General features: G+C 43.5%; 1 protein-coding gene across 15 annotated transcripts in view; it reads left to right on the top strand.

Moving 5' to 3' along the window:
• Window positions 1–20,139, top strand: part of LDB2 (LIM domain binding 2) — a 373,064-nt gene extending 352,925 nt beyond the window's left edge. For 3 of the 15 annotated variants that reach the window (XM_036921056.2, XM_036921060.2, XM_057502121.1), the window contains 3 exons: window positions 9,996–10,119; window positions 13,032–13,183; window positions 18,774–20,139. In XM_036921056.2, the coding sequence (XP_036776951.2) occupies window positions 9,996–10,119; window positions 13,032–13,183; window positions 18,774–19,004 (507 nt within the window). In that variant the 3' untranslated portion in view covers window positions 19,005–20,139. Of the gene's footprint in view, window positions 1–9,995; window positions 10,120–13,031; window positions 13,184–15,765; window positions 15,912–18,536 lie in introns of all 15 variants that reach the window. The other 12 variants (XM_036921062.2, XM_057502118.1, XM_057502117.1 and 9 more) reach the window with 12 other exon arrangements.
• The last annotated feature ends 3,177 nt before the right edge of the window (window positions 20,140–23,316 follow it).

Here is a 23,316-nt window from a genome sequence, read left to right as displayed (position 1 = left end):
GGCATTCTGTAAATATGTGATGAGTGAGTGAATAAATGAATGAATGAATCCCGTGCTCTGCCGACTCCACTCTCACAGAGCATGTCCACTGCCAACATGGCTCCTGCTTTTCACCAATCTCCCTTCTATTCCTGGGAGGGGAAGCACTGCTGGTACAAGACTTCGTAGGAGTGCAGTGATGGCGGCCGGCGGGGGCAATGGAGCAGCTGAGCTCAGCATTACTGAGAAATCCCAGTGGAGCTGGAGGGCCGTGGCCTGGCAGAAGCTCCTGGGAAGCAGGCAGGCATTCTAAACACAGCCCACAGAAAGAAGTCCATGTCCCCACTCTGCCCATAACCCAAAAACCCTCCCAAACAGCAGCCACGGGATGCCGACCCAAACCCCAGAACACAAAGCCGTATTTAACAGTCATGTGGGTATTTACCTCAGGGCAGGAGGCAGGCGTAACCATGCAGTTAATATCCAGGAAGGATTATAATTACAAACAAGATAGTCGTGTTCCTAGTAACTGTCACTGACAGCTCCCAGGAACCATATCCAGATTCCCTTACAGTATTAAGATTATACAGCTGCATTTGAAATGCTAGTGTTTAAATGTTACCTCCCTGCAATGCAGTCTCTTAGGTCCCTGGGAGAAATAACCAACATGTTACACAAGCTACCTGTTCCCAGGGAAGGACAGCGCGGACCAGTGCGGACGCTCCCAGGGCTGTGATGAACAGCGCTCAGCTGGGGGCCGGTCGCCATAGCCTGAGACTCTAAGCTGCCAATGTTTGCCTTTGGGGATGTTTGGTGCTTTTGTGTATCCAAACACATCAAAATGTCAGTGATGCTTTTCTCATGCTCAGGAAACATGAATGAAAGAAAAACAGTATGATATTTCTGATTTCAGTGTCCATCTTAATGGTATTTGCGGAGAGCTCATCATGCACAGAATGCTCTTGCCTGCAGCAGTTGCACCTCTTAGCTCTGCTGTGCAGCAGATACTGAGACCTTGACACATGGCGCCGCTGCCTGCCTCTCCACGGTAGCTCACCCTCTAATCCCAGTATGTGCCGGTTTCCAATGCTCTGTTCTCTCACATTCACATGTGAATCCCCTCTGCCAGAGACGTCTGCCCCAACCTTTGTCCTTAGCTGTCTTCTCTTTCACCTGGCTCACTCCTAAGTCATTTTTTAGGTCTCAACTTAAAGATCAGTTCCTCCTGACAACCTTCCCTGACGTCCCTTGTCCTCTCATTTATGATATCCAGCCCATTTGGAATTCTTGTTTATCACCCATCTCTCATCTAGACAGTAAGCTTCGAGGGAGGGAGGCATTGCCTGTCGTACTCACCACTGCATCTCTGGTACCCAAGTCACTACAATTACAAAGGAGATGAAGCAAGATACGACTTATTTTCTGATGTCTAATCACCTATTTGTTTTTGTTTTCCATTCTGTCATGCTCTTGTGTTCAAGCGTTCATTCATTCTGCAAACATTAGACCTGTTGCTTGGCACTGGGTAAATGTCTCCCATGAAACCCCTGCCTCTCTCCTTGGTTATGTTCATAGTGAACACACAGGGAGCACACTCATATGCTGGGACCTGCACACATCCTTTAAATGGGTTTTCTTGTTTCTTTGAACAACCCAATTAATTAGGGAGTGTTGTTATCCCAACTTTGCTGATGGAGAAACTGAAACACCAGGAGACTGAGTAACTCACCAAGCTCACTCAGTTATTAAGCAGCTGGAATCTGAACCCAAGCCAAACTTGCATGCCTGACTGCTACATATGATGCCTCCATACATCCGAAATCCTTCATCTTTTAAATATTGCCTAATTTCTTACAAGCCATGAGTGTCAATCAGAATCTATCCAGGAAAACAAAGCCCACACTGGGTAATTTAATAGAGGAAACTTAATATGGCAAATATTTATGAAGGTGTTGGAGCTGGAAAAGCAACCGGAGGAAGAAGAGGGAACCCTAAGATGAGCAGCTGCCACCCCTGGGGACAAAGGTAAGTGGTGTTACTGTCAGGCCACCTGGAAGATGCTGGGACCATAGTGGACCTGTGGTGACATGTGTTGGAGAGACCATCTGAACCAAAAAGGACAGAAGTACCCTCATTTACTTCTTTACCCATTGTAGTAGGTTCAATAGTGCCCCTCAAAACTTCACGTACACCTGGAACCTCAGGATATGACCTTATTTGGAAATCCAATCACCAGTGTCCTTGTAAGAGGAATGCAGAGACTAGGGGAAACAGCCACGTAACGACGGAGGCAGAGACTAAGCCAAGGAACACCAAGACGGCCAAAGCCAACAGAAGCTGGAAGAGGCGAAGAAGGATTCTTTCCTAGAGCCCAGCCCTGCCAACACTTGATTTTGGACTGCTAGCCTCCAGGACGGAGAAAGAATACATTTCCTGTTGGTTTGTATCCTCTAGTTTGTGGTACTTTGTAATGGTGGCTCTGGGAAATGAACTCAACCCACTTCAGTCTGATGTCTCCCGGTGCCTCCAACTGGCCAAACCTCCCACGAAGCCAGCTGGCAAAACAGCCAGGAAGTAGTATGCAGGGGTCTGTCCCCTACCGTGCAGAGCTGGAAGGAAGAGGTGGGTATCAGAGCCAACCGGCAAATAACCGGAGCACTACGGAAGGGGACGCGCACACAAATGACATGGGGGGAAATTAACTCCATGCGATGGGAAGAAAAGAGAATGTACTTCAGGGGCCTTGGACTGTCTTTTCCTTGGCCTCACAGTGCAGCAGAGACTATGAGCTTGGCTAGTTTGATGGGGGCTCTGCAGCTCAGGAAAACAGCCCCAGCTCCTCTGCAGAAAAGCAGCAGTGATCATGCCTAGATGCCCTTCCTGGCAGCCTCAAAATTGAGATCAGGGCATAGATCCTGAAAGGTGCATCCACGGCCTGCTCACCGGAGGAGCAGCTGCTGAATGCACCCCAGCTCGTCGGCTGCACCACCCGCCTTCCTGAGCGAGGAGAGGGCTGCCAGTCTCCCGGCTGAGTACCAGGACTTCGTCCAGTAGTCAATTTGCAAAACAATTGAGAAGAGGCAAAGCCTCCCCTGGTTGAATCTTCAGATGTGAAAAAAAGGATGTCTTGAATTTGACAACCAAACCAATCTACTGTCAATCCTATCAGGAAATAAACCCAAGTCATGATCTGATGCTTTGGAATGACATGGCTTCTATGGAAAGCATTTCCCTCCCCCTCTTGTTTTTATTCTCTGAGGCAGAGTGGGGTTTACTCATGTGGATGCCTGTTGTTCATTCTTATCTGTTTCTAGGTGGAATTATCTGCTTGTTTTGTTTTCCTTTTAAGATTCTGTTATTTTTCTATTGTTTTAACATCTCTTTTTGTGATGTGTTTCTTAATTAGGAGATACTCCTTCACTCTTAGATAAGAGTTTATTTCTTAATCGTCCCACCCTCTGATATCTTTCTAATTCAGATTGAGCCAGAGGAGTAAGTTACTGGGAGGAAAAAAAAAAAAAAAACCGGTTTGTGGATTTGAACATTTGTATTTGCCACTGAATTCCAAAAACGGATTATTATCAGAGACATTAGCTACTAAAATGCCATGTACCATTGGCTTGATTACCATCCCTTGGAACATTATATCCAGTGACCCCCAAGTCAGGAAGGCCAGCGGACTAGACCCCAGGGTGGCTCACCAGGCATATCACACATTGGTCCCCTGGCTCAGTGGCACTGGGCCATGATGCCATCACTGTTGATCATAATACCAACTTCTATCTTTTGAGCACTGACCTTGTTCCAGACTTTGCATTAAAAATGTATGTATGTTGTTGCAACCATCAGAGATAAATATCATTATCCCCATTTAGTTTGAGGGAACTAAGATCCAGAGAAGCTGAAATGTTTGGCCAAGAATACACAGCTGTTAAATGGCAGACTTGGGGGTTTGAACCCGGATATATCTGGTTCCCAAACCTGCACCCCTCATGTATCACCCATCTTCTTTGTGTACAGGCCAATACTATTTGCAAGAAGCAATACAAAGACAGTGAGAGCCTCTGAACTTGGTATTTTAGCAGCAGTTTAAATCACTCACATTCAGAGGAGTAGACAACAGCAGTTAGGACACAGCATTGGAATTAGGCAAACTTGACTATGAACCTTTTCTCTGCCCTTCAAATGGTTGGATAACCTTGGATACATCATAAGAATCACACTTTTACTGTCAGCTCTGGGTGACTTAATGGCTTAGAGTCTGAGTTTCCTCACCTGTAAAAGTGAGCCTAGAGCTAGTGAGGGTTAATAATATATAATATAGGTCAGGCACCTACTCCAGTGGCAGACATAGGTTAGATACTCCTCAGAGATTATTAAGTTACAACTCAACAAATATTTGAATATGCCTAATACTGTGTTAAATAGAAGGGAGAAAAAAGTAAAATATGGTTGGCTAGAGCTAAAGGAGCTGAAACATGTCTACAAGAAAGAAAACTTGCCAATGCAAATAGAAGTACTGGGATATACGTAGATTAGTAAGAAGTGCTAAAGAAGCAAGAGTCCGTTGCAGGTGGGGATGGTCAGAGATGATTGTGAGATTTGAGCTGGACCCTGGAGGACATGAACAGTCATAGTGGTGTGACTCACATGTGGTTTGCAACCAGTGCAGGACTGCAAACTCAGTAGTGAATCACAGCAAGAGAAGGAGCTTCTGCGGAGTGTGAATCAACTACATTGTTGGGCACATTGTTTAGTTTATCCGACATTTTTTTTGAAAACAAGACTTTCTCAAGGAAGAAAGCAGTGGAAATGAATTATGCTCTGCTTCAAGCTCCTCATCCTGTCGTGGGAATGTAATAAACAGTTTGTGGACTGCCTCCTCAGAATAGCACTGGTTGAGAACAGAGATCAGCAACCTTTCATGAAGAGCCAGACAGTAAATATTTTCAGGTTTGTGGCCCATATAGACTCTGTCACAACTATTCATCTCTAGTGTTGTAACGCAAAAGCAGCTATCAACAATCCAGAAGCATGGCCGCATGTAGCCCACAGGCTATAGCTTGCCCACCTCTGGTTAAGACTGGGAAAGAAGGCAGGAGGTCTTCTGGCAAGAAGAACAACATGAGCAAAGGCCTGAGCTGGTATTGTCATACTAACTCAGGACAAACCTCTATGCAAAGAGTGGGTGGCTCAGGCTCAGAAGAGGGCATCCATCATACAGAAAAGATTGAGTTAAAAGGTTGGCAGTAGACAGGACCCAGGTTTGAGAGTCAGCCAAATGCCCACCCCAAGGCATCATCTTTTCTGTAGGCCAGAGCCTACAAACTATGACAAGACCCACCTATTTCTGGGTTCGGGTTCTAGCAAGGAGATGAGCAAAAAGAGTGAGCCTGATGGTGCAGCTAAGGAGAACCCAGCTTCTCCGGGAAAAATGTCAGATGAAAACAAAGTAAAGCAAAACACCTTAGAGTCTACATTTGCTAAGCCCTTTGTTACTATGAAAAGGCAAGCGTGCTGGGACTGAGCTAAGATCTTCCTGCCTGGCCAGGGCATGTAGGCATTGGGTATATGCATGTACATTTGTGCAAAGTCTTCTATACAGAAAAAGCACTTGGTTATCTATCAGATGGACAAATGCATCCCTTCTAAGGACAATGCCCAATTTGTCCACCTTTAGCAAATGACTCTCCGCTATAAATTTGGTCAGACTACCTATATCCATCCATTCACCCATTCTTCCACTCATCCATCCTTTCATTCACTCAGCAAATCACTGTTGTGGTTACAGGTTTGGGCTCTGCCCCCAGAGGATAATCCCAAAGGCTGGAATCCCCCAAAATGAAGTCAGCAGCACAGTGGGAGCAAGCCCCACTTAAAACTCTCACTGACCCTGCAAAACAGTATCCTTGGAGCTTTGCTGGGATGGCCAGTGGCTTCCTTTGCCATCTCAAGTGGACTTGGCAGGGACTACAAGTTTAGGGGCTTCGTATTTAAACAGAGATCATGGACCTTGTTGGCACCCACCCCTTTGTACAGTGCCTCGAGATTCCTCCTGGTGTCCTCCCAGCACCCCAGGAGACCAAACGGCATTGTAGCCCTGCAAGCAGGTGGCTGCAGATGTGGCAAGAAAGCTGCCTTTTTTTTTCAGGTTCTCAGAGGAATTGGTCCACCGGGAACTTTGTTGACAGGCCCAACTTTGCAGATAAACTTTGTCTGCAGAATCAAAGGACCCTGTGTTATTATGCATTTGCATAGTGTATGTGTGTGTGTTGTGTGTGTGTGTGTGTGTGTGTAGGGTGGGGAGAAGCATGTATATTGCAGCCTGGTTCACACTTACCACAAACAGGAACTCTGTACCTGGAGCCAATGGGTGAAGGTAGAAGAGAGTTCATAAACCCCCAGATAGTGTGTACAAAATTTGAAAGACAGGCTGCACAGCCTTCAGCAGATTCTCAAGGGGGTCTGAGATCTCAGGGAAAATAGGAATCCGGGCTCCAGAAGGAGTTGACTAGTGACTGCAAGGATCCACTCCCCCAGCCATCTTGCCGATCTCATTTCATAACGCCCCAGGCCCTTGCTGTTGCCAAGACACACTGGCTTGCTGCCGGAGAAGGCAAGCTCTTGTCTGAGTCAGTTCTGCCACCTACAGCACGTAGCCCAGCAAGGCTACGGCAGCTCTGCTTTCTGCCGAAGCCTCCTTTGCATACGTGAATAAAGGGAAGGCTGCCCTCTCCACCTGGGGAACCTGCCACTGGAAGGAAAATGGCTTTGGGGATTACTGATTAGTATTCAGAGATGCAAACTCCTTCGGGGAGGGGTACAGCGATGGGAAGGAATTTTTTACATTAAAGAGGAAGGGATAAATCCTGACAATTAGCACCTGAAAAAAGTGTTACCCAAACCAGGAGAGAAAAGTCATCTGCAAAAAGAAATACATAGTAAGCTGATGGGTTCTCACGTTAAAGGCAGCTAGCGTGCGCGTTGCTGACAGCCGTCTCTAGGAACGCACTGGCCGTCTTTGCCATGCAACTTGTCATATAATGAAAATACTTGCTGCAGAAAGAGGCGATTTCCTAAGATGCTTGCAGTGTAAATACAGGGTGGTTTTTAAAAATATGCATAAACCATTTTTAAGACGGCTGAATACTCATACTCACAGAGGGCATAGATTGTGTTATTTCATCATTCTGTCACCAGCACCTAAGCAGAGTGCCTGACACTTAGGAAGAAGCTCAGTAAATGCTGGTTGATTTAAAGTAGGAGAAATGTGGTTTGCTTTGCAGTCTGCACCGTCCTTACTAATACGTAATCATAATGCCAACTGTTTGTGAACTCTAATGTGTAGGGCATATTATCACAAATTCTCACAACAATATACGAGTGGGTACTGTTTTGCAGGTGAAACTGAGATACTGCATTATTAAGTGGTTTGCCCAGGGGTGAATGTGCACCTAGTGACAAAGTCCCAATCCATACATTGACCTCTCAGCTTAAAAGTCCATTCTTGTTCTACTCCACCATGTATTTTGTAACTTTATACCCTTGGTAAACTCATTTCTCAAGAATGGGGAATGGATGAAAGGGAATAGTTTGAAAATCTTTTTAACTTTTTTTTTAATTAAAACAAATGTTTGCCCAGTCCTTAGAATTTCTCTGAAAGCTTTTCATACTATCCTAGCTTAATAATGGATGCAAACATCTACTGACCCTGTCAGAATCTAGCTGTGGTTCTTCTTTGATGGATAATCCATTCTTATCTGTATTTGTAGAGATGATTGTGGAATCCTCCTCTCCATTTGGTCTGGTGATCATCAGTGGTTGAGGAGATTGAGGTTGTCCACACCTTGCACATACTTTGATTTCCAGCAAAGAATCCTTAATGGAGCCTTACAAACACAGAGTGTACACAGTTGGGGTATGGAGTTAATTGCACAAGAATCCCCCCTCTTTCACAGGTTTTTCCTTACTAGCATTATAGGTTTTAAAAAGGACTCTAAAGTCAGCAAGAAGATAGACAAGATGGAAGATGCATCCTAACTAAACAGATCTCATTACTTTGCAGCCTCACTCAATAGCATTGAGTGGCTTTGTCTCTTAGCTCACACTGTTTGTGTAGCTCAGGTTTTGAATCTTATTCTCTTCTTCCAGAGAAACTACAAAGGGAAGGGGATTGCAGATGGCCATTAAGTGGGGTTAGTGGTTTTGACAAAGTTTAGATCACTGATAGGTAAAAAGAGCTGAGGAATTATTCTAGCTGAAGGTAAATTTGATGATCATGCTTACTCACGAGAGGAAGCGCCTGTGAAAGCCAGAAGAGGTGAAAAGTGAGTGGAATTCAAGCTGGAAACCCTAGGGAATATGTGTCTGCCTTGCTGTCTATATGGGTCTATCCTAAAGCCCATCATATGGAGGAAATGGACCTCGAACTTTAGTAGTATTTATCTGAATTAGACGGGAGTATGCTTTTTAAAAATGCAGATTCAGGGCTCACCTCTTGACCCAGTGAAAGAGAAAGCACAGGGCCTGAAAGTCTGCATTTTAAATAATCAACTCATTTGATGGAAGTAGTCTTTAATTCATACTTTGAGGAACATCAACATAGGAAGATCCCCCCATCTTTCCAAGAATCACTCCTTAAATGCATCCATTCATTTGAACCAAACCTAGGAACACAGAGATAAAAGGCAACAGTCTTGGCATTCAGATAGTTCAAGGTCCAGTGGAAAATACAGACTTGGAAGCAGATGGTTGCAAAATGTGAATGAGCAAGCAAGCTCATGAAGCAGAAAGGGCTGGGTGCTAGGGGAGAACTTGAGAGAGGACACAACTCAACCTGCATGGTCAGAGGTGCACCCCCCAGGGAGGAAGGCCTAACAGAAGCAACTTTGTGTTCAAGAATGAGTGGGCATTAGGCAAGAAGAGGGGAGAGAAGAATTCTGGGTAGAAGGAACCCAGTGGACAAAAAGCAGTGTGGCTTCAAGAGAGATACTCAAGGTGAGGAATGACAGAAGAGGAGGGGATAATAAAAAGGATGGACCAATGAAGGTAGAGATTGCACAATACCTTCCATAATAAAATCATGTTTTTTGAAATGGAACGGTGCACAGCCAATATTTGTATCACTGTAATTGCAACAGAAATGGATGCATCATTCCAAGTTGTGGGCTTTGTCCTCTTAGATACAGTCCTCTCAATGCAGCAGTATCCTGATAAGCTTCCAACTGACAGAGAATTCAGGAAAGTCGAAGGCAATCCTAAACAGATTTGCCTTCGTGTTTCATTCATTAATATTTGTGATCAGATGTCTTGGACCAAAGTAAAGCTAAAAATCCAACCAAAGAAGGGAAGAAGGCAACTGTGCAGAACCACAGAAAAAGCTCCCATGCTGAACGAACACCGGAGTGATACTGACATTATCATCATGTGTAAAATACAAATGAGTACATGAATAAAAATAAAATAGTGTTCTTCAGGGGCCTTTACAAGAATTAGGATCAAAAAAGTACCTGTTGTTGCCACTTTGTTCTGCAAAGTTTGAAAGATGGCTTTCACTATCACATTATCTACATAAACCAGCATTGTAACGCACAGCGTGTGGTTATACAAACAGGAACAACAGCAGAAACCAGAGCAGAAATTAGAGCATGCTGTGCTCCATGGAAGAGAGCTTTTTTCTTTAACCAGAGAGAATCATTTGAATTCAGAATAGAGCTACATATATCCACCCAGCAGTCTGTACGGAATGAGTCCGTGGGTATGTATGTATGTGTGTATGTGTGTGGGTGTATATAAATCACATTCAACTGTAACATATATAAATGATAGTAAATTAAGTGGGCATTATCAAGTGTTGGTGACATTTCTTTTCCTGCAAACTTGTATAGAGAAAATCAAAACCAGGGGAAAAAAGAAAAGTATCCTTATGCATTCTAATTGATTCCAGCTGTTAATATTATTTATTGCAAATAATATTATCAAGCAGTGAAACGCCAATGTCTTTGAACTCCTTCCAGTTGTGTGTAATATTGGAGCCAATGCAGGAACTGATGTCAAGACATAAAACTTACAACCTCAGTCCACGAGACTGCCTGAAGACCTGTTTGTTTCAGAAGTGGCAACGGATGGTGGCACCGCCAGGTACGACTTTGTTCTTCGGTCTCATTCCAAATGCCTTTTCTCAGGATGAAGTGATGTGAAAAGGAAATGATCACACATTTATCAAAAGTAGTTTATTAGGATATTCTGACCTTGATTTTGGACTTAGAGGCACTGAATTTGTGAAAGAACACATCCTAGGTATCACCTACAGTCTCCCCACTTGCCAGATTAGGACCTGAAACCCAGAGAAATAAACTGACCTATTTAATGTTACCAAGAAGATCTTTGGCAAAGCCAAAATCAGAACCAAGTTTTCCTGTCTTCCAGACCAGTGGTCATTCTATTGGACAAGACTGATGGCTTCCCATGGACTATTGTTATTTTGTTTGTTTTTAAAAACAATGATAGAAATTATGGAAAGGATAGAGAAAGAAAGGAAGGGCCAGAGGGATGGAGGAAGGAAAGAAGCAAGGAAGAAAGGCCAGCAAGAAGGCAGGAAAAATAAATAAATTTTGCTCTATTTCTTAAGATATGTAATGTCAAAGGGTACTCTGATCATGAGGAGAATACATAAAAGATTCCTTTTCCCTCAGTTCTCTAGAATGCACTTTACATACTATAGTCTCCTGCTGGGGTTCTGAAATTACTGCTTCAAGTCATCATTAATTGTCTTTCTGTCTAATACATTTTTACTCCCAGGCGTATGTTGAGCCTCATTGATCATAAAACCAAATGTATCCATTCGCTAAAAGTTATTTTTATAAAGAGTAATTATTAACTCGAGGCACATAGCTTTCTGAATCACAAAATATAATGGTCACCTTCTGCTGGTAACTGGCCAGAGGTTTTACATAAAATGAATATACTATATTTAACCAAGTACATATTTTGAAAGCTGAGAAAATGAGCATTATTTTACATGGAATAGCTGCATCCCCATCTTAGGGGAATTTTAGACATTTAGAATACTTTTTTTCCAAATATATTGAATGTGCTTAAATTGGCCTTATTTTCTTTCAAAACTAATAAGGCTTTATGGAAGAAAATTATTTCACTCACTAAATATTTTGAGCACCTATATTTTCTAACATATGCATATGTAATTTATATACTATTCATTAATTCAGTCATTCATTCAACACTTATTTATTGAGCTCCCAGTTGGTGCCAGTCCCACTCTAGCCACTGGGCGTACACATTGAATAAAATAGAAATCCCAGCCCTAACAAACCTTTCATTCTCTTACTGAATCCTCACAATAACCTTATGAGATAGTTACTGTTATTCTCATTTACATAATGGGACCTGAAATTTAAAGTAGTAATTTACCAAAGTCTATCTTATACTTAATCAATGAAGCAGGCCTATGTCATAAGTTTTTATGTCTCCAAAGTTTATGACTCACAGTTATCAACTGCGAATGGGAATAATACAGGGTGTGCAATTTAGGTATATTGCCCCCAAGTTTCATGAAGAAAGTACAGATATTTTTTTAAAAGCAGATTTCAGTTCTTGAGGTCAAAGGAAGGAGATGCTTATCAGAGGAAACCTGCGTGTTTGCCTGACTTTAGAATGTGCTACTCATTTCTTCTCTATTTCCTGTTTCCATAACCTTCAGAATAAGCACCTATAACTCTCTTTGGATAGAGCTATTAGGCCCTTTGATGAAAATCTTTGAACATAAGAGACAAAATATTTGTGAAAGAAAAAAATGGCATGTAATAGGGACATAATCCCCTTTTCTTCATCAAAAGTCAGGGAAACCTTGGTGGATTAAGTGGTCTTTGAAACAAGCCATAAAGGAGAACTTGCCCATCACCCATTAGAAGTGGCATAGGGTTTTGAGAAAATGCTAGAGGCCCTCTCACTTTTAGTTCCAATATGGCCCTGGCTTACCTTCTGTCCAGCGTAGTTGGGTCTAGAATAGGGTTAGTACAGAGGATGCTTTTACATGCTGTTTCCAACTTCTTTAGTAACTGCCTGGAAAGGCTTCTGAAGATTTCTCATTTACAAAGCAGATTATAAAAGTACCTGATCAATAGAGTTACTATGAGTATAAAAAGTTATGACATAGAAAACATTAAGACTATGAAAACATTAAGAATATGGAAACATTGAGTAATGCTCACATAACAAATAAATAACATTGCTTTTATCACACAGTATCATGGACACCTAGGCTTCTGGTAAGACATTGCCAAAATTTTTGTCTACTTCTAAACAGGATTTTCTTGAAAAGATCTAGCTTCCCTTCATTAATATGCTGGCAATAACATACTAAGACCTTTTTTCCCCCCAGGAACTTTGAAAGTAGCATCCTTTAAACATCAGTGTCCAAACCATGGAACTTGGGAACTATACTGAGCTTGGGAATCCCTAAGTTTCAGATTCACAGTTGATAGAACTGAGGCTTCCTCTTCTTTTCACTGGAGCATTTCAAGGTGAAATAGAGCTGAGCTGCAGTATTGACAATTGGCCAGTAGATGTTGCTGTTCCCCAGGTTCACTGATTTAAGATTATAGTTTCTCTAGTAACTTGAAGACTCCCTAGGAATCCCAGAGCCCTCCTTTTGTTATAAAGAAAAGGTAGTCAGAGAAAAATAATTTATCAAATTTTGTAATGGTAATAATATTTTTAATTCAACTGTGAAAGTAGCATTTGATGCTCACCCCCAAAATACAATAATAGATTACAGACACATATATGGAATTAGGAAGAACAATCAAATACAAACCTTTTTACCTAAGTACAAAAGAAAAGAAGTGTGCACTTATTTTTATTTTGTGCTGAAAATAAATCAACAGCCTTCTCTTTTTATGTTTTGCAAAATTAGAAGAAATGGAAACATTTTAAAGAGGCTACCCTTTTTAATTTCCAAAAACAGCTATTGAAGGAACAGTATCCTGATGGTTGCCCCAGAACTGATCCTCCTTCCATTTTCCATATTGCAGCAGAACCCACAAGGCAACCGACAACTAAACGGAGAAAAAGGAAAAACTCTACCAGCAGCACTTCTAACAGCAGTGCTGGGAACAACGCAAACAGCACCAGCAGCAAGAAGAAGACCCCAGCTGCAAACCTGAGTCTGTCCAGTCAGGTACCTGTAAGTCTCGCTTTCCTTTTAGGCCTGCAATCCAGCCTTTGCCTGCCTTGCAATTCCAGGGGCCCACGTTAAAGCCTCTCTAAGCTGCAGATACCTTCTGGGCTGGTTGGGGGTGGAGGAGGGTAGCAAGGACAGGGGTTGGGATGGGAGGGAGGAACTCTGCCGTGGAGACCTGCCCTGCACACTGGGAATGAGGAAGGAATATTAAGAGTCTGAGTGCAATGAGACCTGAATTAAAAACCTGTCAGAATTACAGACAGGAGATATGTCACTTAAGGTTTAATTAAAATATCACTTAGCAGCATGCTTGGTGGCATATAAGGGGCTCTCAGCACCATCACTGGAGACCCTGTGCTCCACTAGAAACTAGCTCCTGGCGCACAGGCTCCGTCTTGTAATTTGACTGGGCCTTCCTGACTTGGGCATCCCTTCTCATTTTAAGACTCAGGTAATTAACTCTTGACCACTAAAAATGTATCTCAGTGGGCTCTGCTTTACCAATTTAATTAGCTCAGAGGGAGGGTCAGCCCCAGGATGGTGTCAACTCTCTTGACCTCTTGACCCCTTTCTTTTATTTCTGGGTCTTGACAAAGGAAATGGACCACTTAGAAGGGGCTTCTTTGCACTCCAAAGCTGACAGCTCAGGAGCGTCCCCAGAGAATGTACCCTGTGCTGGAACTTTCTCCACCCCCTACTATTTCTTACCGAACTCTGTCCCTTCTGCCTCATTCCTTCCTGACTCTGAATTCCTTGGCCCAGCATTAGATCATTTATCACCTTTCAATTCTCACATGCCTTTAAGCATTTCTTGTCTCTTGTCCCCTCCACAGTTACCTGTGGGTTTGCCTTCTCTGCTACCCGTCACCAGGCATCTGACTGTTGTTTGAATCTTGACACTTTCATGGAGCTTAATGAATATCCTCTAGCTATCATGTCGTCAGAAATGTGCCCCATTTCTTGTTACTCTCCTCAACCCATTCAATTTTATGTTGTCCCTCTTCCTCACTCTTTTCCCTCTTGTCCTGTGCTCCTAACCCTCCTTGTCCTGACCGTGCTCCTTCTTTCTCCACATGAGAGGGGGCCTTTCTTTCATGGGAATTCTTCACTTAACTTCTAAATGTGTCTTTCCAATCTGTCCCTGACCCACTTTCACCCACTTCCCATTGGTCAGTTCTCTTTGGCTAAAACCAGCCCTATTGACATTTGAGAATGACCTGAGCCACTGGGATTCTTCTCCCGGCTTCCAAAGACAGAGGGTATAGTTTTCATTCCCACTGTATTAGAAAGAAAGGGTCCTGGTGAGAGTATCCAGAACCATTTTTTTCTCTGAAAAGTACTATTTTAATTTGAAGGCCACTAAGAATTGTAGTCCTTAAATCATGCCAGACTTACCCTTTGTCTTCTGAACTGGGCTATCACCCCTAAAGTCAGAGGGAAAAAAAACCTCTTAAGGTTTAATTAAAATATCACTTAGCAGAGGAAAACAGAGTCTTTTTATTAAGATGCCACTAAGTTATGCCCACTCCTGGTTACTTTGTAAAATGCACAGAGAAAATGGTCTGGTGTAAATATATCAACCCAAAAGCATGCATAGGTAGCCCATGTATTCATCTAATCCTGGAGTTTTAGAAAGTAACATTTGTTAGTTTCCTTTATGTGACATAGCTACATAAAGGCACAGTGGCTGCAAGTATTCAATTCAGTTTAACAAATGTTTTCTGAGCTTCTGCTATTTGCCCCACACTATGCCAGGCCCTACATTATATCAGGTATTGGCAATACCAAGATTATTTTTAAAAAAAGAAAAACTCAAGTCCCATCACTGAAGAGCTCAATGTCTGATGGAGGGATGGCAAAGAAGTTTCCCCTCTCCTGCCAGCTCAGCCTCCTAGTGTCAGCCATGGGTGACAGTAAGTAAGGCCTAGACTAGGTTTAGAGGGCCATCAATTAGTGATGTCTGCCATGGGTATAGAATAGATGGCAGTGTACTTGTCATGTATTTTCACATACCTGACTTAGAAGCATTTCAGTTTTGTTTTAAAGAGCACATAGTTTGTTCTACTCCATTATACTCCTGTCTTCCAGTCTAATAATAACATCTTAGTGGAATTTACCTGTGTCAAGAGGGTTTGTAATGACTTGAGACCCTTTGGACTTCATGAGAACAAGGCATTGTTAGAAAGTGAGAGTAGAATTTCAGCACTATCCCAGCACCATGCAATTAAAGATGTTTTAATTAGGTAAAACTTATAGATGGTCAAGAGAGACAGAGAAGGCAACCAGGTTAGGAAAATGTACAAATTTCTGTGTGTACTCTAGTTGAATGGACATTAATGTTAATAAGCATCGTGGCTGGCTTGTAGTGCCCACATCTTTTAATCCTGTCTGCTGAATTACCAACATGATTTTACTGTTTAAATAGAAATGCGATCTGCAGGCATGACTGCCTCCTCCAAAGGCATGAATAGATTTGGTGTGCCACCACGACCACAGCCATGGTCTGTCTGGCCGCCCTGGCAGCAACATGTGTGTCTGGCGAGGACTAGGGTTTAATCCTTGGATTCTGCTTCTCACTCCATAAGCAGGGGCTAGGAGCCATCCCGAACTGCAGCCTCAACCCTGGGAGGGATGGAGACCTGTGTCATTCAACAGCAGTGACCCCTTCTGGCCAATTTAAGGAGAAGCATTGAGGGGCCCTGAAAGGAGTCACTTCCAGTCCTCCTCAGAGGTTGGTGGTCCTTGCACGGGGGATTAGTGAGAAGATGTGACATGGGCAAGTGTTGGTGGCACCTCCAGGCCTCCAGCAAGGAGCAGAGGTCTGCCTCACGGGTGCCGAGGGCATACGGGTTACTCTCAGATGGACCAATCTTGCCTCCTGTGGGACACACAAGATAGCAGAGATGGGAAAGGAATGTAACTCTCACTACCAATGTTGAATGTTGCGGGGGGGTTTTAAAGATGTGGGAAGGTGGGGAAAATGGTGCCAAATCCCCTAGTTAGATGCAGCCCAGAACTTGCAGTATGTCTCCATTCACTTTGTGTGAGGATAACAAATCGAGATTACCTGAGTGGAGAACCACTGTCCAAGTGTAGATGTTAAGAAGACCAGGTAGAGATGTGTGTGTAATTGTGTAAGTGGCCTCAGGTACTTATGAGCATATGAAGTCCTTAGCCCATGTCTCTTTTATAGCTTGAAATCTGTTAACCATGCACACACGTACCCACATGATTATTTTTTTTATAATCACTAAGGCAAATGTGGCTTCTCTCTGAAATTTAGGATGCTTACAAAATCTAGACCTGGACATCTTCTCCAGTGGTTCTTTGAACAAAGATACACCAAACATCTTACGAGCCTACATCAGCCCCATTTGAAGAGATTGAAATCACTATTTTCACAATACTTTTCTTCAATAACTGTTATTTTCAGATACAGTGAAGGCATCTGGAGTGTTGGGAACATTTTTTCTAACATCACGCTTAAGTTGGCTTCTTACCCATCTCCTCTTTTTCCAGTTTATGCTTACCTCCTCACATGCTCTCAGCCTCTCCCAGTGACACTGGGATCACAGTGCTAATGTGGACCCAGGTGGCCCATTCTAACATCCTTCTCCCGCCCTGTGACACCCATGCATGTGTTTTCCAAGACCTTCAAAGTATGCTGCCCACAAGCCATGAAATGAGATTAGCCTCATGCCATCCTCTGCCCGGCCTTGCCTTATCTTGCCTCCTACCTTTGTTCCTGATCCTAAGCACGGTCTCCTCATTGCCTATAACTAAGTGGCACTTTTTTATTGCAAAAGCTAACTGGATAGTGTTCACGCCTCTAGGGGGCCACATTCCATCTACAGTCCTGCCGGCGTTCTTGCCAGAGCCTCTGTCTATTTTGTACCTCATCTTAGGAGTCCCCCTGAGTCTCCTTATGAGGCAGTGTCGCATCTGGCTCTTCATTACATAATAAATATGTTCTTGGAAACACACATCTGATTATCCTGCCAGTCCCTATATTGCTGAGTTAGTTTACCCGGTTCCTATTTTAGACATTTTCTTTCTGTGGGACATTTCCCGAGGTGAATAGTTAGAAAACACAGTTTGGAAATCTATTGATTAGTTTCCCATAGTTCTAAGGGGAAATCAATTACCAATCAATCAACCAATCAAGATTTTCCATTCCAAAATAAACAAGGTGATAATTAAGGAATTTGTTCAATTGGTACCTTCAGAATTCTAGAAGGGACCTGGAGGGCCCACTGGGCCCTCTCCAACCAGAAGCAGTATTCTACTATATTTCCCCAGGAAAGCCTCTCTTGCCCCAGTGAAGAGAATTTTTGCCCAGTTGTCAAACTAGCTTCCCAATCAGGAAATGCACCCCTGCATCTCCAAAAGCATCGGGCACAGCCTTGCTATTTCTAGCCTCTCAGAGGCTGGTAGCAGTTGGGCACTCTCTTGGAGTCACTGAACTTTTAAGTAGACTATTGCTCAGAGCCTGCCCAGCAGAATCCACCTGACAGGTGTCCTGTCCCATGCCCAGGTCACCCATCAACCCCATATGGCCCCCTTTGAACAAAGAGGCCGGAGCTGTGCCCTGTGTATGCGGCCTTCTCCCCCGTCCCCGTGCCTCTCCAGCAGTGGCCTCCACGGTGCTCCCGGCTACAGTAGGTGGCTTACTTGTTTGCATGGAAGGACAGTTTGTACTTAAAGGAGTGATTAGATGGATTCTTCTTGCACGCTTTCCATTTCTGATGACTACCAGCTTCATCAATGTAATTATAATTAGCGCTCTTCATCTTTCTTTTATGGCACCAGCTGGACAGACTGGTTCTCTTTTCTGCCCAGATTGGTGGCAGGGTTGCCTGTGTGGGGATAGGTGACAGGCACCATGAAATAACAGATGGTAAATTCAGGGCTTGTTGGCAATCAGCAGGTTTTTGCTAATGACTTAATTAGCTATGCAAATTGTCAAATCAGTGTGAACATTGTTTTTATCGAAAACTTTACCTAAATTAATTACCATAATTAAGTAGCAGAATGTCAAGGATATTGGCTGCATAAAAGGACCTGGCTGAGTAGAGAAAAGAGAGCTTCTGTCTTCAATTAAAATGTATACTGTCCTTGGGACAGAGAGAATGCCATTTGGACTGAGTTGCGTGAATATTGCAGGACTGCGTCCTACCCATGTTCATTGCTAGTTTCCAAAGCCATTCAGAGGCCTTAAAGAAAAGTGGCGGATTTTTGGAGGTATCGAAAAGCACCCAGCAGGAGATTCCTCAGCCCTCTCCAAAGTCCCCAGTGTCGGCAAGTTAAAAGCGTGGATTTTTTTAATTTTGAAAAATCCATTTTTTTATTTCTGCAGATTGCTAGCATTGCTCGTTCTCCGGTGTCAGGCTGCACACTAAGGACATAAACGCTCATGGTTGTTACACGTCAGGAGGCAGTGCTTATTTCCTGTAGAAATCACATGTGCGTCTCGGCCCCGGTGTACAGTACACGAGTGTGTCTGCCCTAGGCCCCCAGCACCTCCCACTAGTGTTTTAAGCTGAGCTTCTCTCTCCCAAGGTTTCCCTGTAATAATGTCAGCTGCTGTCCACAGGATGTGATGGTGGTAGGAGAGCCAACTCTGATGGGAGGTGAGTTTGGGGACGAGGACGAAAGGCTAATCACTAGATTAGAAAACACGCAGTATGATGCGGCCAACGGCATGGACGACGAGGAAGACTTCAACAGTTCACCCGCCCTGGGGAACAGCAGTCCGTGGAACAGTAAACCTCCGGCCACTCAAGAGTCCAAATCCGAAAACCCCCCACCCCAGGCTTCCCAGTAAGATCGAGCGGCACCACAATCCGGGGTCGGTAGGCCCGGGGTGACACTCGCTATTCCAGACCCTTATTTACAGGCGAGGGAGGAGAAGAAATAAAAACTTTTCCACGCAAACATCTATTTCGAAACCGCCATGATCTGAGTTTCTTTCTCTAATTTTTTTTTTTTAATTGAGAGGACCATTGCAAACAAACTTCCATGACCCTTCCCTGGAGGCCTTCACTGGTAACACAGATACTGGCACTGATCTTAATTAAAACAAGAGCAAACGCGAGCGCTTCTCCCGGCACAGTGTGAACCACATGTTTGTTCATTTCCTCCCCAAACCCCGTCCCCGCCCAGACCCCAGCATCCGATGAAGGCCATATTGTCAATAAGCCCTCAGCGCTCAGGATCTCACGATATGCCGACCCTCACTGCAGATGACTTTTTAATATTGTAAAATATTTTCTGCTCTTTGACTTGCATCTAAGAGTTTCTTGTTTCAGTAAAAAAAGAAAAGAAAAAAAAATCAGCTTTTGGAAAGTGATTTAAATGTATCTTTAATTTCCTTTGTTTGTTTCTGTCATGTTTTCTTCTACTGGGTAACAGCTAAGAGGGCCCAGCAAGGTAATTTATGGGCGAGCTAATTAATGTCCGTTGGTTTTCAAGCCTGAGTTGGTTTAATTGAGCCCAAGTGCTGAAACAAGAAATGTCTTTTTTGTCATCAGAGAAACCAAGGCAGATTGTTATGTAAAGAAGGACACTTGGCCTCTTGAGAACGTATGCATTTGTAAAATTGCTGTTGATCCAAATATTTTCAAGCCATGGAATCCATTAATTTTGTGGGCAGTTTAATAAACCTGAAACTTTTTGTGTTTTTTATTGTATCTGAGTTGACTGATGTTTCTTTTCACAGTATATTTCTTGTACAATATTTTGTAAAGTCCTCACCTGGTTCTTTCAAGGGGATTTTCCTTTTGGGGCAATTCCAGTGTATTTATGTGAAACTTTATAAGAGAACTAATTTTTCCATTTGCATATTAATATGTTCCACCACACATGTAAAGACACAGTGGTTCCGTGTGTTAATAAACAGCTGTATTTTATGTATGCTTTACTGATAAGTGTGCCAATAATAAACTGTGTTAACAACCAAAGCAAGTGAGTCTGTCTCTCTGTGGGCATGGGCGAGAAAGCTGCCCACAAGAAGCAGTACTGAACTTGGGGGTATAGCCCAGAGCCAAGTGGGATGAAATCGTGACACCTGTACCATCTTTTAAAAAGTATGGTTTTTCACTCCCTGTTCCCTGAGGCTATTTGGGCAGGCATAGGAGTGTCTTTTCTGTGCTGGCCATGGTGCTGGCCAAGGACAGAGCAATAAGGAAGGAACCTATACCCTTGGAGCTTGGCTAAAGGAAGGGCAGTGGCTTCCACTGGTTGAGTGCTTATTCTGCACCAAACAACTCTTTGTGAGGTCCACAGACATCATCTCGGCTGGTCCTCACAACTCCACAAACTAGGCATTCATATCCCCATTTTAAAAAATCAATGCCTCACTTGCCTTTTCTTCTAAAAACTGTTAGCTATAAAGAATATGGAAAATTCACTGGAGGATTTTTCTTTTCAAGAACTTCCTCCTGGTTTCCCACTTTGTACCAATGAGGACGATGAGAAAGGAAATCTGTGAGCAGGTGATGAATGTGTATTAATGCCAGGCAATGTTAATTGATCATCTCAGCAAATTTTGGAAAGGGGATTAGACAGCGAAAGTAAGGAAGAGCACACGTCTTACATTGGGATTCCCAGAAGCAGAGCTTGAATCAAGTTTCAAGGGCACAAGATTGATTGAGGGAGTGTTCTACAGGAAGAAAAGCATTTTTAAAAGAACAATGGGGAGCAGGCTAGGGAAGGGGAAAGAGCCTAGAAAAGCTATAGGTAGTCTACTTCTTGGGCCTGGTCCATGGTGGGCGGGCTCTGAGCTTGGACCACATTGCAGAGTTTTCCCTCCTGAACTAAGCTAGCACACCCCTGTGTACCTGTACCAGTCAGTCATTGGCTGGGGCCATCCCCAGGGTGTGTGGGAGATCATGACCTTCAGCAGTATGGCCTCCATGAGCCAAGGGCAGCTCTGCAGAGAAGAGGCTAACCGGAAGGCAACAGTCATAGCCCCTTGGCATGGGTGTGCTGGGCTCAGAAGGGGCATCTGGGCGGGCCACAAAAAGTCCACTCCATGAAGTGACTTATTCCGTCTTACAGCTCCTGAGTGACACAGGATTTGAATCTGCATCTCCCTTGACTACAAAGTCTGGGTTCTTTCTAGAACATCATATTGCTTCCTTAGAACATTAACATTTTGAGGGAAATGCAGTACAATGGCCACAAATCCAGAAGAAACACAGGGTAGCAGCTTCTTTATTGCTTTCCTACTAGTGTACTGCCAAGAAAACTTCTAATTTATCCCCCATCCTCCCTTACCATTTTAGGTTTTCTTTCATCAGTTCTTGAAAGTCACCAATAAGTAATCAGGACAGATGATGCCTAGGACAATTTATTTGACACCCTTCCAGTTATCTAATGCTGCATAACAAGCCAACCTAAAACTTAAGAGATTGAAAGGACGATTTATTACTATCAGTTACTCTGCTGAGAGTCCACCGGTCTGTGCCAGAGGTCTACACTCGGAGGCTCACATGCTGGCCGGGGATGGAATCATCAGAGGCTTGCTGTGCTGCACATCCAAGACGGTGCATTCACACCTCTGACTATTAGGTGGGAGCTTAGCTAGTGCTGTTGACTAGAGTGACTTTCTGTAGGCTCTCCATGGGGTTCTCATAGAATGATGGTCGCCTTCTGAGAGGGAGGTTTCCAAGAGCCAGCATCTCAAAAGAGGAGACACATAAATTGCCAGTGCTTAGAACTGAAATGGCATCATTTCTTAACACTGTGCATCAAAGTATCCCAGACTCAAGGCACAGGTTCCACTCCCTGATGGGTAAGTAGCATGTGCACATAGAGCAGGAGGAATTGACGGCAGCCCTCTTTGGACACAAACATCTACAGCAGCCACCACAGCCCACAACCCACTCCCCCCTTGCTTTATTGTGTCTTTAACCCCTCCCCACTCATGCCTGATTCACCAGCCACCTAGTCACATGCATCATCACATATGTTTTTCCCTCTTAGAATGTCATCCCCTACCTTCTTATATAACCAAAGCTCCTCATCTTTAAAAAGCCAAGCTTGTTCTCATGTCCCTGAGGTGCCTCCCAGCCCGATTCAGGGTCTTTTATCCCCTCTGGGGTCCAAAAGCCCTTGGTTTGTGCTCTACCTTAGCATTTGCCTTAGAAGCTGTTTTTGTTGAATAGCCTTCTGTTCCACTAGACTTTTCTAGGCCTATGCATTTCATCATTTCCATCTGAATCCTTAATATCTAAACTTTATCATGCATGTCAGTGGACCAGATATAGTTAAAAACTCCTAAGCAAGAAATCATGAAACCCCTGTTTACCATGCATTGTCCTATTAAGTTTCAAACAGTCTGTTCTATGGCACAATATAGGGTAACACTTATCCCTTCAGGTATGTAAGAAGGTAAGAGGTAGACAGAGATGGGTGTGTTCAAATTTCTCAGAGGCAAATTAGCATAAAGCAAACATTTTACAAGGCATTAGCCTAAGCCTACCATCTCTTACAGAAACTCCATGAGATTTGTCAGGCGCAGAATAATCCTAAGGGAAATCATGTATGAAGGACACACTATGTGCCATTAACTTGCTGGGTGCTTTACCTGGGTGGTCTGCAACTAGAAGCCCACAGGTGGTGCATGAGTTGGTTTGGCTTTGTAATAATCTCCAAATCTCAGCAGCCTGTGACAACAGACATTTTTCTCATTCCTGGGACTGTGAGTCACCTGAGGAAACCCTGCTTCTGGTTTGTCCCAGGTCTTTTTCTGGGACAATGTCTCCCCAAAGCATGTTCTTATCTTGGCAGGTTCTGGAAGAAGTGAAAGACGATAAGCCAAGTCACATGCACACATCTGCTCACACTGCATCCATTAGCCAAAGCTAGTCACAAGGACGAGGCCAGTATCAGTGGGCTGGGGAAATATACTCTGCCTCCTGCAAAGACCCACGGCAAAGGGTATGTCAACAACTGGGAATCCAGTTTAACCTCTGGTGGCCTACACAACAATACTGAAAACTTCTCAATCTTTTCCAACATTTAAAAACTAATGAACTTTCTCTAAAAATTAAAACACATTGCTTGTCTTAACAAATCATATCTGACAATGTACACTCACCCTTTGATTCCCTGGGTGGTAATCAGCTGACTCC

This window comes from Manis pentadactyla, chromosome 5, assembly GCF_030020395.1.
Source record: "Manis pentadactyla isolate mManPen7 chromosome 5, mManPen7.hap1, whole genome shotgun sequence".
Lineage (NCBI taxonomy): Eukaryota > Metazoa > Chordata > Mammalia > Pholidota > Manidae > Manis > Manis pentadactyla.
Note: the sequence above shows the minus strand (reverse complement) of the source record. Positions and strands in the feature narration are given on the sequence as shown.